This window comes from Canis lupus, chromosome 12 (assembly GCF_003254725.2).
Source record: "Canis lupus dingo isolate Sandy chromosome 12, ASM325472v2, whole genome shotgun sequence".
NCBI lineage: Eukaryota > Metazoa > Chordata > Mammalia > Carnivora > Canidae > Canis > Canis lupus.
Genome location: NC_064254.1, coordinates 27,303,668 through 27,317,738, shown reverse-complemented (window position 1 = coordinate 27,317,738; position 14,071 = coordinate 27,303,668). Strand labels below are relative to the sequence as shown.

The following is a 14,071-nucleotide window of genomic DNA, read 5'->3' as shown; positions in this document are numbered from 1 at the left end:
TACAGATGGAAAAATCAGTAAGATTTAAAATTATAGGATTAATTAGACAAAGGAACAAAAGATCAAAACCAAAGCCAAGAAACCTTTGCTCAAGGATCCTTAATTTTCTTTATACCAAAATTACTGTTAAATTACAAAGTAGAATTCATTACCTTAAAGATTTAAGAGCTTCTCATAAACCATCTCATGTTATTAATAAGCTAAATATGAATGTTCACACATCTAGCATATATCAAATATTCTATGATTATGAGAAATAAGTATATTTAATCCAACTGCTACCACTTTAAACTATCAATTTAAGACTCTAGTCTTTTAAACTGCAAAATCACAGAATATTAGCATTTCTGCCCAAAGAATACTATTCATCATCCACACAGTTAAACTTTTTTGCCCACTACATTAGAATGCACAAAAATCCAATAACTATAAAATCATTTACATTAGAAAACATCCTCTTTTTGGGTTTTTTTTTTTTTTTCTCTTTTGGTTTTAGAAGGAAAAAAACCTTGGTGGCATCTTTATCTTGGACTCCTACTTTCCATAACTGTGAGAAAAGTAATTTCTGTTGTTTAAACTAGTAAGTCTGTGGTATGTTGTAATGTTATCCCTTGGAAACTAAGAAAAGTGCTTTAAAGATTAACAGAAAAAATTATATTTTAACATATTAAAAATAACAAGGTCTTATATGCAAAAAAAAAAAACCATTATTTTTAATAATATAAACAGTCCTGGAACTGTAACCAATCACACCTAAATCAGGCAGATACTAATGTGATAAGCTTACTTTGCTTAAATTATGAGCTGAAATCACAGACAAGGTGTAAAAATAAATTTTGATAATAGAGTAAGCAGTTAATTCTAGAGAAAAACTCACAGATAAAGGCTAAAAGGAAGTCAGCTGGGAAGAGGCAGAAAGGTAAGAGAATTCAGATAATAAAATATAAGAGTCAAAAACAAGCATATCACGTATTTTCAAAATGCACCAGGATAGGGGTGCAAACAACACTTCTCTTTCATACTTCTCCACAAAACCAGGCCTCAGAGATCAGGCTCACTTTATTATTTTAATTCAACAGAGTATACATTTAAAAAGCATGTGAAAGTTAATATGAAAATCTGACCATTCCAAACCCTATTAAATGAGGAAGGTAAATTCAAATTTGTACATCAGAACAGACTCCTTTTTAAGTTCTTCATTTTAACTACACTTTAACATAATTAGGATATCATTAATATCTGACATTATTCTCTTCAAAATACTGTGCCATCCAAATCTTATAAATTTTACATTTTTTTAAATAACAAAAGTTATTTCCTGTGATAAATATTTTAAAATTAAGACTATACTTAGCTCCAGGAAGAAAAAAAAAATACCTTGCCTTTGTGACTCAAAGTACAGGAGGTATTTTTCTCTTCTCTTGCTATGAGAGTACACCACCACTAGGTGATGGTAGTCCAATCATCTCAGACAGAAGTCTAGATTTTTGTTTTTTGTTTCTGAAGTCTAGTTTTAGTTTTTCAAGCTAGTAGTCTTCCAATGAGATTTGATAATATGACACATTCCTCCTATTTAATCAAAAATTATTAACATAACCACAATGTAATTAAATAATTATCAGGCGTAATTTTAAGTAAAAACATTTAAATATAAATGTAAACTATCCCAGTCAGCTGTCCACTCAACTTAAGGGGGCATTATTCACACTGTATTCCTGGATTGGTACCTACTAAAGTTGTGCAAGTCAACTAATGCTTTCACCCTAATCTGAGGGTCTGATTTCAGGAAATACCTTTACCAGGAAAAAGGGAATTAGATCAATTAGCTTAGAACAATTTTGGATAGCTCTCTGCTTTAGTAAATAAACTTCTAGTTAATCATCCCATAACAATTTACCTCTTTATACGTTTCGTAACTAATTACCATTCAAAATGCACTGTGAAAAAATATCAAAATTAAAGAAAGGCAGCATTTTAGAGAAGAGATGGCAGAGGACAATAGTAACACTAGCAGCTCCAGTTAAGAAATCTTTTCAAAACATTATCCGACTAAGGTAATACATACAGAGGAGAGAAAAGTACCCTACTTCTGTGCTAGGGTAGAAGTAGAAAGAACAAGCCTAAAGAGTTCCATAGGAATCGAGGCAGTAATAATAGTGAAAATAGCCACAAGAGATTATACAATCCTCCCATGACTAGAAGAGAACACCAAGAATAATCTAATCGATTGCAATGAAAGAGGGTAGAATCTATTATTTTTACTCAAGTTGCTACTTAAAACAAGGGCTATAAAACAAAAATTGTGCTATATGATCTTCATTTATGTCTGAAATTATGAGGCCTCTCCTGTTCATTTACACCTCACAGAGTATCCAAAAATCATTTTCTGAGGAAAATAATGGCTCTGACCTCCTCTGCTAGGGAGGGAGAGAAGCCTCTTATTCAAACAAATACTCCCATCAGAGCTCTTAAATTTACACAATCCCATACACAGCCCTGTTTATTTATAAAGTTTATGTCTATGCATTTAGGCTGGCAAAAAAAAAAAAAAAAAAAAAAGGTAATTGCATTCCCATCAGTTCTCAGACAGTATTATACAACTCACCTTCACATGAATACATTTAAAAATCTAGTGTAAGAAATGATATCCAAGGAATACGCTGTTTGAAAGTAGTGTAACATCTAACATAGGATTATGTCAGACCATTATTCTAGTCCTTGTGATACAACTCATACTGAGGTTACATATTGAGGGATATTATAAGAATAAACCCCCATGTTCACTGAATGTATGTTGCTAAGGAATTTTTAAGTTGTATCACACATTAGGACAAAACTTTGGATAATGGGACACCTGAGTGGCTCAGTAGTTGAGCATCTGCCTTTGGCTCAGGTCATGATCCTGGGGTCCTGGGATCGAGTCCTACATCAGGCTCCCCAGAGGTAGCCTGCTTCTCCCTCTCCCTAGAACTCTGCCTTTTTCTTTGTGTCTCTCATGAATAAATAAATAAAACCTTAAAAAAAAAAAAAAAAAAACTTTGGATAAAATTTCTTTCTAGTTTTAGTGTCAGAAATTTTCCTTTTCCTGGATATTGGATTTGTTTTTACTTTAAGACTAATTTTTCACCTTGAAAGGTTTTCCTATTCCACAGTGACTGCTAGAAACCTGAGAGCCAAAGCTGTGCCACACCTGCAGCAAACATTCTATTTGCTACCCTAACTTCTGGTCCCAGTACCTAGCCCCACTTTCTTCCTTTCCTTGTATGTCCCTTCTCCCACCCCCCCTCCATTAAAATTTACTGAACACCTGCTCTGTGCTAGGCTAGGTACTATTCTAATACCTGTATGAACACCACAACGTATATAGAGATAGAGCTATCCCTGCCTTCATGTAAGTAAATTAGTTTTCCATCTTTAATAATTAAAGTGCTTGGTAAGCCCTCATATTATCATTTCTGAACAGAGTTCAACATTCTGAGAACATGAAGGGTCTGGGATTTTACCCTACTTGCAAAACTAAAAAACTAGCCTATTATTGATACATGGTGTTGACAAAAGACTACTAGGTCAGAGACAAAGAATTCTGTCATCATAGCAGAGCAAGCAGCAAGACCAAGATGCTGTCAGTTCTCTTTGCCCCCTCCCCCACCCCCCCAAGTCCACAGGGGCAACAGGTGAGCCTACACAGTGGGCTGAGATACAGGAGAAGAACATTGTGGGGAATTTGTTTTCATAGTAAGCAGTAAGCAAGCCTGCAATTTGTCTGGGATAAGGGGGGAGTGGGGTGGAAGGAATAAATGTTATCTTATTCTTCAAGGTTGCTTGCTTCAAACACAACTCTAAAAAATGGCCCAGTTTCAGAGTGGTTAAGACCTTGCATTCTTGGCACACTCAGCAGGAACATTCAGGAACACACAAGACCCATGGTAGACTACCTCTCCCAGTAAGTGCATGTTAAATTAATAACTAGACTTATTAAGTATCCTCAAAACATCAGAAAAAATACTTCTATACTAAACCTTAAATGCCATTAAAAGAGAAACTGAGTTTTGTTTTACTTAACGTTATATATATATATATATTTCTACTGTCTGACACACTACCTGATACGAAATACACAATAAGTGACTAAAGCCAAAAACAACCCACTTTTAACAAAATTTCTTTAAGTAAATATTTACTTTTAAGTCTCAATTTCTTCAACTGTAAAATGAGGAGCGTTTAGATTTTTTTCTTATGTCTACTGAATACTAACTGAATACTATCCTAAAACAATACTCTACCTGTTAAAGGTTTGATGTAGCTTGTAGTACACTTCTATCTGTTGACACAGAGTAAAATCACATCCTTAGAGCAACTTTCTAGGATTTACAATTGACTAAAATCACTGGTTAAGGACTATCTCTCTCTAAAACATCTGGTCTTTAATAGGAAAGAGCTATATCAGGCATTCATAAATCTTTCTTACAAATCCCATATTCTTTGAAAGAAAATCTCCTTTTTCTTTTAAAAATGAAGCTTAAAAAAAAAAAGCTCCTTATTCTACTTTTGAATTATGAAGCCAAATGAAATTTGGGGTACAGTTTAGAGCCTTGATCTCAAGAGCACTCATGTACTTGAAGGCAGAAAGACTGAGAAATCTTATCTAGTGAACTTGGAAAATTACTTAATGAGACTCAAAATCTGTTTATTTAGCTGTAAGATTAATAATATTTACAGCTTTCAAGGTTTTTGTGAAGAGTTAATGAGACAATGCTGGCCAAGTACTTTTGTACAGTACTTGTTACATTAACATTCACACATACTAGCTATTCTATCAACTTCCTTTATATATAATCACTTACAAGAGAAAAGACCTAGGAGCTTTATAACCTACCTCTGCCTGCAAACTCCCCAGGAAACCACTTTCTCAAAAATCCTGAGATTAGTTTCGTGACAACATACATAAACTAGTACTAATAGTTCAAAGAATAATCTATCATGTTCTGACAGTCTGGTACCTTGCTCTGATGGTTAACTTCATTATGCCACAGAACCCAGTTACTTACAGAAATGCCTATCTAAATGTTACTGTGAATATATTTTTGATGGGAGATTAACATTTACACTAGTAGACTTTGAATAAAGCAGATTATCGGGATCCCTGGGTGGCGCAGTGTTTTGGCGCCTGCCTTTGGCCCAGGGCGCAATCCTGGAGACCCGGGATCGAATCCCACGTCGGGCTCCCGGTGCATGGAGCCTGCTTCTCCCTCTGCCTATGTCTCTGCCTCTCTCTCTCTCTCTCTCTCTGTGTGACTATCATGAATAAATAAAAATTTAAAAAGAAAAAAGCAGATTATCCTACATAACATGGATGGGCCCCCATTAAATCAACTGAAGGTCTTACGAAAAAGATGGAGGTCCCCCAAATAAGAGGGAATTCTGTCTTCAGACTCAAGATACAACATTAATTCTTCCCTCAGATTCCAGCCTACCAAACTATCCTGAAGATTTTAGGCTTGCTAGCCTCCACAATCACATAAACTAATTTCTTATAATAAAACAATCTTAATTTTAATATCTCTCTCTCCCTATGTAATACACAAACATACATAAACACAAACCCTACTGATTTCTCTTTCTTTGGAAAACTAATATACCTGCAAAGTCTGAGAAGTTTGTTAACAGCTTTATTACTAACAAAAAAACTAGCAATTAATACTACTAACAGTTTAAGAAATCTTAAAAGGAAGGGAACAATTGCAAACTGACCATGGAAGAAATCAAGAGGAGGATAAAATTCTACACTGATAAAGGCAAGATAATAATGGACAGGGCTCCAAAATTCTTAGGCAGGAATTACTAGCCATTAGACATTTTATCTGATTTAATTAAGAGTCATTGGCTCCAAGGGCAAACTTTTATCTCCCCTTTTTCACTAAATCCCACTAAAATAAGAATAAAGGAATAAAAGGCAAAAGCCTATAATAACAAAGTATAAGAGGAAGCCCAAAAGCAAATGAAAGATTTAACACATTTTTGAAAAATGAAAAGAAAATGAAACAGAAAAGATTAGTGAAACAAAGAATGAAAAAGTCACGGCCTAGAGACAAAAGGGAACAACTCCACCTGGCAAAGGGCATTGGTAATGACTGGGCTAGAAATATAGAATTAACTTAGGGACGAACATCCTGAGAAGACAACCTCATCCCTTCTACTGACTTTAATATACCCAGCAAGGCCTGAAGCCAAGCACTGAATTCCAAGCAAGACAGTCTTTTCTTAACCCTAAACTGAAACTAACTAAATGAACAAGCTGGAGAGACTAGAGCAGGTAACACCTAATGATAAAGTGCTTTTCACTCTGTTATTCAAAGATTCCCCCCAAATAACCGTAGGCTATTTAGCAAACATTCATTTATCCCACAGCAAACCTGACATAAATTTCCAATTCTCCCAGTTTAAACATCAACAAGCAACCAAAAATAATTAGACATTTGGAAAAAGCTTGCAACACCTGAGAAAGATCAAAATATACAAATACAAAAAACAATTTAGACTATAAAATATATCCCTATGACAAAAGAAAACTATTTTAAAATGGTATGAATAGGGGCTCCTGGCTGGCTCAGTAGGTACAGCATGTGACTCTTAGGGTTGAGTTCAAGCCTCACACTGGGTATAGAACTTAATAAAAAAATGTTCTTGAAATATTTCTTTAAATGGTATGAATAAACACAAGAGTTCTTAGAAACAATAATATAATTGTCAAAATTAAATATTCAAAGAGACAAAAATATGGCAGTGAACGTTAAAAAGACATAAAACAGAAGATGGTAAAGATGCAAGAAAGAGATTTAAAGAATTGGCTCTAAAAAAAGCCAAAATTGGTCTACTAGCAGAGAAGAAGAAGAAGGAAGGAGGAAGAAGAAGAAGAAGAAAGAGAAAGAAGAAAGAAGAAGAAGAAGAAAGAAGAAGAAGAAAATTTCACAAAGCCGAAGGGATCATTCTTCAAACACTCTTCAAATTGAAAAGGCCCGGATGCCTGGGTGGCTCAGTGGTTGAGCATCTGCCTTTGGCTCAGGGCATGATCCCAGTTTGGGGATCGAGTCCCACATCGGGCTCCCTGCATAGAGCCTGCTTCTCCCTCTGCCTAGGTTTCTGTCTCTCTCTGTGTCTCTCATGAATAAATAAATAAAATCTTAAACACACACACACACACACACACAAAAATGGAAAAGGCCCACCAAGTGTCCAACAAAAATGAAATACTAAACACCAAAAGATAAAGAAAAGATCCCAAAGCAGGGGTCAGGGATGGCCACCTAACAAAGCAAAACTCTCATACAAGAAATCAGACAACCCATCCACAATACCAGATGCAGGAAGGCTAAGAAGCAAGGTTTTTAAAATTTTAAGAAAAGGTGATGTTCAACTTTGTTTTGTATATAAAAGCAAATTATTACTCAAATATGATGCTATTAGAAAGAAAGTTACTAAGAATGTCAGTAAGAGGGCACAGATAAAGAAAATGAAATACAGGAAAACAACAGCTCTCTACTCAAGGAGCGCAATAAAGCTCAAGGATGACAGATATTCAACACAGGCCTGGAGAATGGCATACCTAGACAAGAGCAATACAATGACAGAGGGCCCTGTGAGGCACACATCCCGAAAAAAGGTAGATTCCACAGAACCAAATGTTCAAAGCCTTGAAAAAAGCAGCCTGTTGTAGCAGCATAGATGTGCAAGTTAAATAAAAGATTGAGTCAGCAACCCAAAGAATAAAAACTGTTCTACTCTTGATCCAAGGTTTGTATTTTAAGTGAAATAAGCAACGGGCTACAGGAATAATAATGAAATAAATTTTAAGTGATAAAAATGAAAAAATGAAAGACATTAATTACAGATATAGTGATGAAGACATGATTTCAGATTTTAAATTAGGAGGACAGAAAATTAAATGCTCAGTCAATGCAAAGAAAAATTAATACATACATGACTTTATATTACATCAAGCAAAGTAAGGTGAGCAAAAGTCAACTATAAAAAAAAGGATAAATTGATATCCTCAGGAAACTATTACTTGATATTTGGAGAACCCCAAGTTCTTTCTTTTAGCCAAACTGTAGCTCTAACTGCTATCAAATGGGTCTAGCTCTTTCCCATTATTCATTAAAAGGTCAAATCTCTAGCCAATGTGACAAACTTTCAAGGATTTATGGCTGTTAATATACTCTACTCTTTCCACCTTCCAGCATTCTCTCCTCCACTAAATTACATCTCTAACTCTACAAACCTTTCTACTCTTTTCTGTTTGCTTTCTTCTAAACATACCCACTTTTGACAAAACCCCTAAGAACTCAATATGATATTTAATATTAATAATCAATCTTAAGAAATCAAGTTATAAGGCTATGCATGTTCTGACAGGACTGATCAGTTACTCTAAAATTGACAGTATACACCAATATATTTCATCTTATTCGTATAACTACTTTACTTACATGTATTAAGTTTGTATTTTCTTGTTCAAATGTAATTCTCAAAAAGATCAACCACACAAGAGGTTCATTGACTTCTTGCAATGGCACAAGAAAAAAACAAAAACAAAAAAACACTACCACTCAGAATAATAAACAGAAACAGTGAAAAAGGACCCAGTGAAAATATGGAATGGATTTATATGTATAGTTGGACCCACATATCTAAATAATTTACACAAAGAGTTTGCCACTCCCACAAATAAAGTATGGACAAGAACAATAATTAAAATCTGAAAACAGGATTTTATTGGACCAAAGGTCCACTGTGTTTAGTTCAATGTACTGTTTAATTAGAAATGTCCAAGAGAAACATGAAGCCATAAAAACTTGCAAAGACCTTTTAAACACATCAAGTGATGCACTAAAACACCCATTATTTTTTCAAAACAAGTACACATTTTTCTAATATTACCTAAATGAATTCTGCCTCTAATGAAGCCCCAACTACAGAGCTATGATTTATTAAAAACCCGTGTGCCAAAAAAGGAACCAAATCATACTAGCTACAAGGCTTATAAAACCAGTCTTAAGTATTACAATACTTTGCTGAGAGGAAAGCAATACAAGCTAAAATTCTTATTAAACAAAACTGCTTGATGTCATGTATTACCAATGTCATTCATGATAGGAAAGTAACTATCACATGTGCATGTTAAGAGAAATTTTCCTTTATAGTTGAAAAAAAATATTTAAGTGAACAATATGAATCAACTATTAGTCAATATGCTAGATACCTGTAAAAATGTAATGACTTTTTAAGTTGTTTAATCTCTAAAAACCATGCAACAGGAGGGACTTTTTTTTTTTTTTTTTTTTTTTTTTAATTTAGTGAATGAAGATTTTGTTAGCCATAATGTAGCCTGGAAAGGACACCTTGATTATCACTGCAGGGTACAGTAGCTATGAGTGCTACTTGAATGAAGGGCTACTCTGAATACCCATATATCTACAATGTATCTATCTTCCTAGTCTTAAGAAAATAAATCAAATTACAGTCACTGAACTTTTCTTTTCTATATACCATGTAAAGAAATGGTCAAATCGAGATCTGCTTCACATTTATGAATCACAGGCATCTATGTAAAAGGGGAACATGGTTTTGTTTTTTTTTTAAGATTTTATTTATGTATTCATGAGAGAGAGAGAGAAGCGCAGAGACACAGGCAGAGAGAGGACCGGGCTCCATGCAGGGAGCCCGACGTGGGACTCGATCCCGGGTCTCCAGGATCACGCTCTGGGCCAAAGGCGGCACTAAACCATTGAGCCACCAGGGCTGCCTGGGAACATGTTTTAAAATGAGAGAGAAAGTATTTCTTCATGACACTCTATACTACCAGGTTTTCAAATACCATTTTGATTATTTTATATACATTCTTTAAGTGGTATATATAAATAATATATTTGGCATTTTGAACCTATTATTTGGGCAAATATTTTTATTTTAAGGCTAACAGGATTTTAAAAGAATACCAATAACTGGGTCGCCTGGGTAGGCTCAGAAGTTGAGCGTTTGCCTTCGGCTCAGGGCATGATCCCAGGATCCAGGATCGAGTCCCACATCGGACTCCTTGAGGGGAGCCTGCTTCTCCCTCTGCCTGTGTGTCTCTGCCTCTCTGTGTCTCTCATGAATAAATACATAAAATCTTAAAAACAAAACAAAAAAAAACAATAACTGGCTTGAACATCAAGACCAAACATTTCCCCAATACTTAATGATTTTCCTTACTGGAGTTAAAAAAAAAAAAAATGTTTACTGGGCAAATCTAAAAACCATTATGTAAACACTGCAATTATATACATAAAGAAATAATTTGGAGTCAAATGCATTAAAAAAAAAGGGATAAGAGGGACACCTGGGTAGCTCAGTGGTTAAGCATCTGCCTTCGGCCCTGGGCGTGATCATAAAGTCCTGGGATCAAGTCCCACATCAGGCTCCCTGCATGGAGCCTGTTTCTCTCTCTGCCTATGTCTCTGCCTCTGTGTGTGTGTGTGTATGTGTGTCTCACGAATAAATAAATAAAATCTTTTTTTAAAAAGGGGGGGGATGAGAAATCTACTGGTTAGCTCCCAAAATGAAACAATTAGCATCCTAACTTCTTTCCCTTGAACAGAGCCCTAAAAGTAATCTTCCATGTTTCTTTCCTATTTTTGTAATTTTTAAAGCTACTCTATGATTTCTGGAGACAACTGAAATATACACAAGCCACTCAACTATGTCAACAAAAAACTGGTCTTTAACAACTACAGCAAATCAACTCTGTTTAGCATAGCAGAGAACAAAACCAACACTTACATTGTTTTCTAGTTTTAACACTGTCAAAACCAAGGTTACAAAATAACCATAATCTATAGCTTTTACTGACATGAATATTGCCAGAATCATTTCCTTGCTAAAGGTAAGTCTAGATAATTAGTAAAACTATGGACCCACATACAAAACATCTGGATAAAAACGATATCCTTTTTTATTGTATAACTAAAAGCGAAGTAATATGTGAATAGCTAAAACTTATAAAAGTTGTCCATATAAGGTTTTCACTAGTTTATGTCTTCTTTCCAACTTTCTTTTAAATCTAAAATTACGTCAAAAAAAATTTTTTTTTAATTTAAATGATTTCCATTTTGCTATCATTAGGATATACACAGGTCTTTTACTCAACCAAATATCCCAAAAGGCAAAAGGAACTTTGAAGCAATCGAGATAAATGCCCTACCTGGTGGCACAAATAAATCTAAACAATCCTAGACAGAAGAACTTTATTATTTAGTTTATCCTCCACAAATACTCTACATAACTTAAAAACACATATACTACATACATAGTAATACAAACAGTTCTGCTTCAGAACCAAGATAAATTGTAGCATTTTAAAATTCAAAAATTTAGATAATAATTCTACTTAACTTCTCAAAAAAGTTAGTTTGTAACATAATAGAATCACAAATAATTAGTAATACCTCAAAAAAATCAAATATTTCAATAAAGATGTTCTAAGTCTTCTATTAACAAAAGAAATGTTCAAACTCAAGAACATCATTAAAATCTTTTCATATCAACAGAAAACAATTTTTTTTTAATAAGGGGAAGAGAAAGTAGGAATACTGGTCCCATAAAAAGGCTGTAATTTTTATAAATGAAGAAGTCTAACAAGATGACACATTTGCCAATTTCAGACCTATCATAACATACTTAAGAGTAACTACATTTCCAGTAACAAACACATAAGTACTCAATAAATGTTTTTCCTGAATTTGGAATGAACTGTGAAACTATGTATGCAACCAAGAACTGTCAAAAGCACTTGACAATAAAGATAATTAGGTACACTGTACTGACATAGGAACCAAAGTAAAAAAACTTGAACAATGCATACATAAAACAAAATTTTAAAAGCTTTATAACATTTAGAATACAACAAAAACAATGTAAACCTATGAAATAACACAATACAATGTATATAATTCGAGATAAACCATTAGCAAGCAATTCAAAAGACCTCAGCATTAAAGAGTTGTTAAAATGAAAAGATTCCTAATAGTCAGTGTTGAGGTCTTCAAGCAGAATAATCTGACAAATTTATGGATGAATAGCAGGCCAGCCTAATCCAAACTTTAAATATTATTAAAATATTAGGTAGAAAATATTAAAAGGAAACAAAAACTATACTGAAAAACTAGTGCAGAAGTCAAGAGGCATTGAAAGACAGATCAACATTACATAAACCTGTGAATTACTCTAGGGAACAGTGAAGGAAAGCCTAACTTCTCCACTTGAGGCTGATTTTCCTTTATTTAATTTTAGCTTACAGAATAGCTAATTGCCCCAAAGTTTGTTGTAATATTTGCTTTGCTTAATAAAAGAAAACCTACTTCTTCCATATATTAACATCTCTGAAGTAATTTCTTAAGAATTAGACTAGCCTTCCAGAAAGTTACTATCCTCAATCTTTCAGTTACTTCCACTACAGAACCCAGAGCAGTGCTATCCAATAGAAATATAATGCAAGCCACATACGTAATTTTATATTTTCAAGTAGTCACTTTAAAAAAAAAGGTTTAAATAAGGTGAAATTAATTCTATTCATGTTTTAACCAAAAGTATCTAAAATATCACAAATATAATCAACATTAAAAAACTGATAAAATATATTTCACATTCTTTTTCAATATTGAGTCTTTAAAATCTAATGTGCACTTTACAGCACATTTCAGTTAAGACTGGACTCCTCTCAAGTGATTAACAGTTATTATGTGACTAGTGGTTACTAAGTTGGACAGCACAAATCTAGAGTTCTTTCTCTGATTTTAAGATACATGTACAAAATGCCAAAATATCTGAAATGGAAGCACACAATATATTAAATTTGAAGGGCTGGGAGGGGCACTGAAAAAGGACAATTCGGCAGTTCCCCTTGACTCCAGCAGGCCTAGGATGACATAATGAATGTCCCAATTTCTTAGGGAAACCCCTTTTTCTAGGGAGAGTCCCAATTTATACTTTCTGTCATGATGTAACTAACTATTAACAGCACCCCTGTAATTCTAAAAAAGTATCCTCCTATGGATAATAAATTATATGATCATCCTATCTATATCCATAATATCCTTGAAGATAATTAATTCCACACTCTTTGGAAGAAAATTTAAAGTCTAATTCTGATTTCTAGAAAAGAAGCTCTAAATTCATATTAAAGAACCCTAAATTCACTACCCTCACCAAAAAAAAAAAAAAGAAAAAGAAAAAAAAAAGATGCTGCTGAAAATTTTTTATTTTAAATTGCAGACTAAAAAAAAAAAAAAAAAAAAAAGTAAGAATTACCTGTTGAACAAGGCATCTGGAAATTGGGATCATTGCTATCCAAAACAGGCAAACAGAACTGGTTACTTGCAGATCCTAGCATAGGATCCTTATCGCTGAGCATGTTCTTCAGCGAGTCCTCTAAGACATTTTGACTTGTACTAAAATCCTCACAGACTTCATTCTCCAGGTTGGATCCTAGAAATAGGGCATCATCTAAGTGTTCAGTAGGAATTAAATGATTAAATGTATCAACTATATCCATGAAGACTTCTGTGTCTTTCAGCCCTATAGAAAGACAAAAAAAATACCATAAGAAATAAAGCTATCAATTGATAATCACCTAAAACCAAATTATTTTAATAATTTTGAGTCTAAGAACACACTCAGGTATTTCTGAATTGTTTAAAAAAAATCCTCACTGTTTTTAGAATAAACATTTGGACATGTAGAACGAATCTTTACTAAATGTTTCTTCATCACACATGTAGAATATCATTTTACCAGAAATCCTATTAAATGTTTTACTCAATTCATTATTTTGAGGGGGAAAAAAAACCCTATGTATATAATCCATTAATTTGATACAGTTGAAAGAATGACATGGCTTAAACCACAAAAACCGTTTTTTAACCATAATCTTTTCATAAATGAAGAATGATGCTGCTTTTACAATAATCCATATAAAAGAATCAAAATTAAATCATTTAAATTACTGTTCCATAACTATTAAAACTGTAAAATAGCC

The 14,071-nt window shown here is 33.7% G+C and overlaps 1 protein-coding gene across 8 annotated transcripts in view; it reads right to left on the bottom strand.

The window, feature by feature from the left end:
• Positions 1-14,071, bottom strand: part of PHF3 (PHD finger protein 3) — a 76,987-nt gene that overhangs the window by 52,554 nt on the left and 10,362 nt on the right. For 3 of the 8 annotated variants that reach the window (XM_025419146.3, XM_035698165.2, XM_025419147.2), the window contains one exon: positions 13,345-13,611. The exons of 1 other annotated variant lie outside the window; for it this stretch is intronic. In XM_025419146.3, coding sequence (XP_025274931.1) covers positions 13,345-13,588 — 244 coding nt within the window. In that variant the 5' untranslated portion in view covers positions 13,589-13,611. Of the gene's footprint in view, positions 1-13,344; positions 13,612-14,071 lie in introns of those variants that run through there. 4 more of the 8 variants (XM_049092214.1, XM_049092216.1, XM_025419150.3 and 1 more) reach the window with 3 other exon arrangements.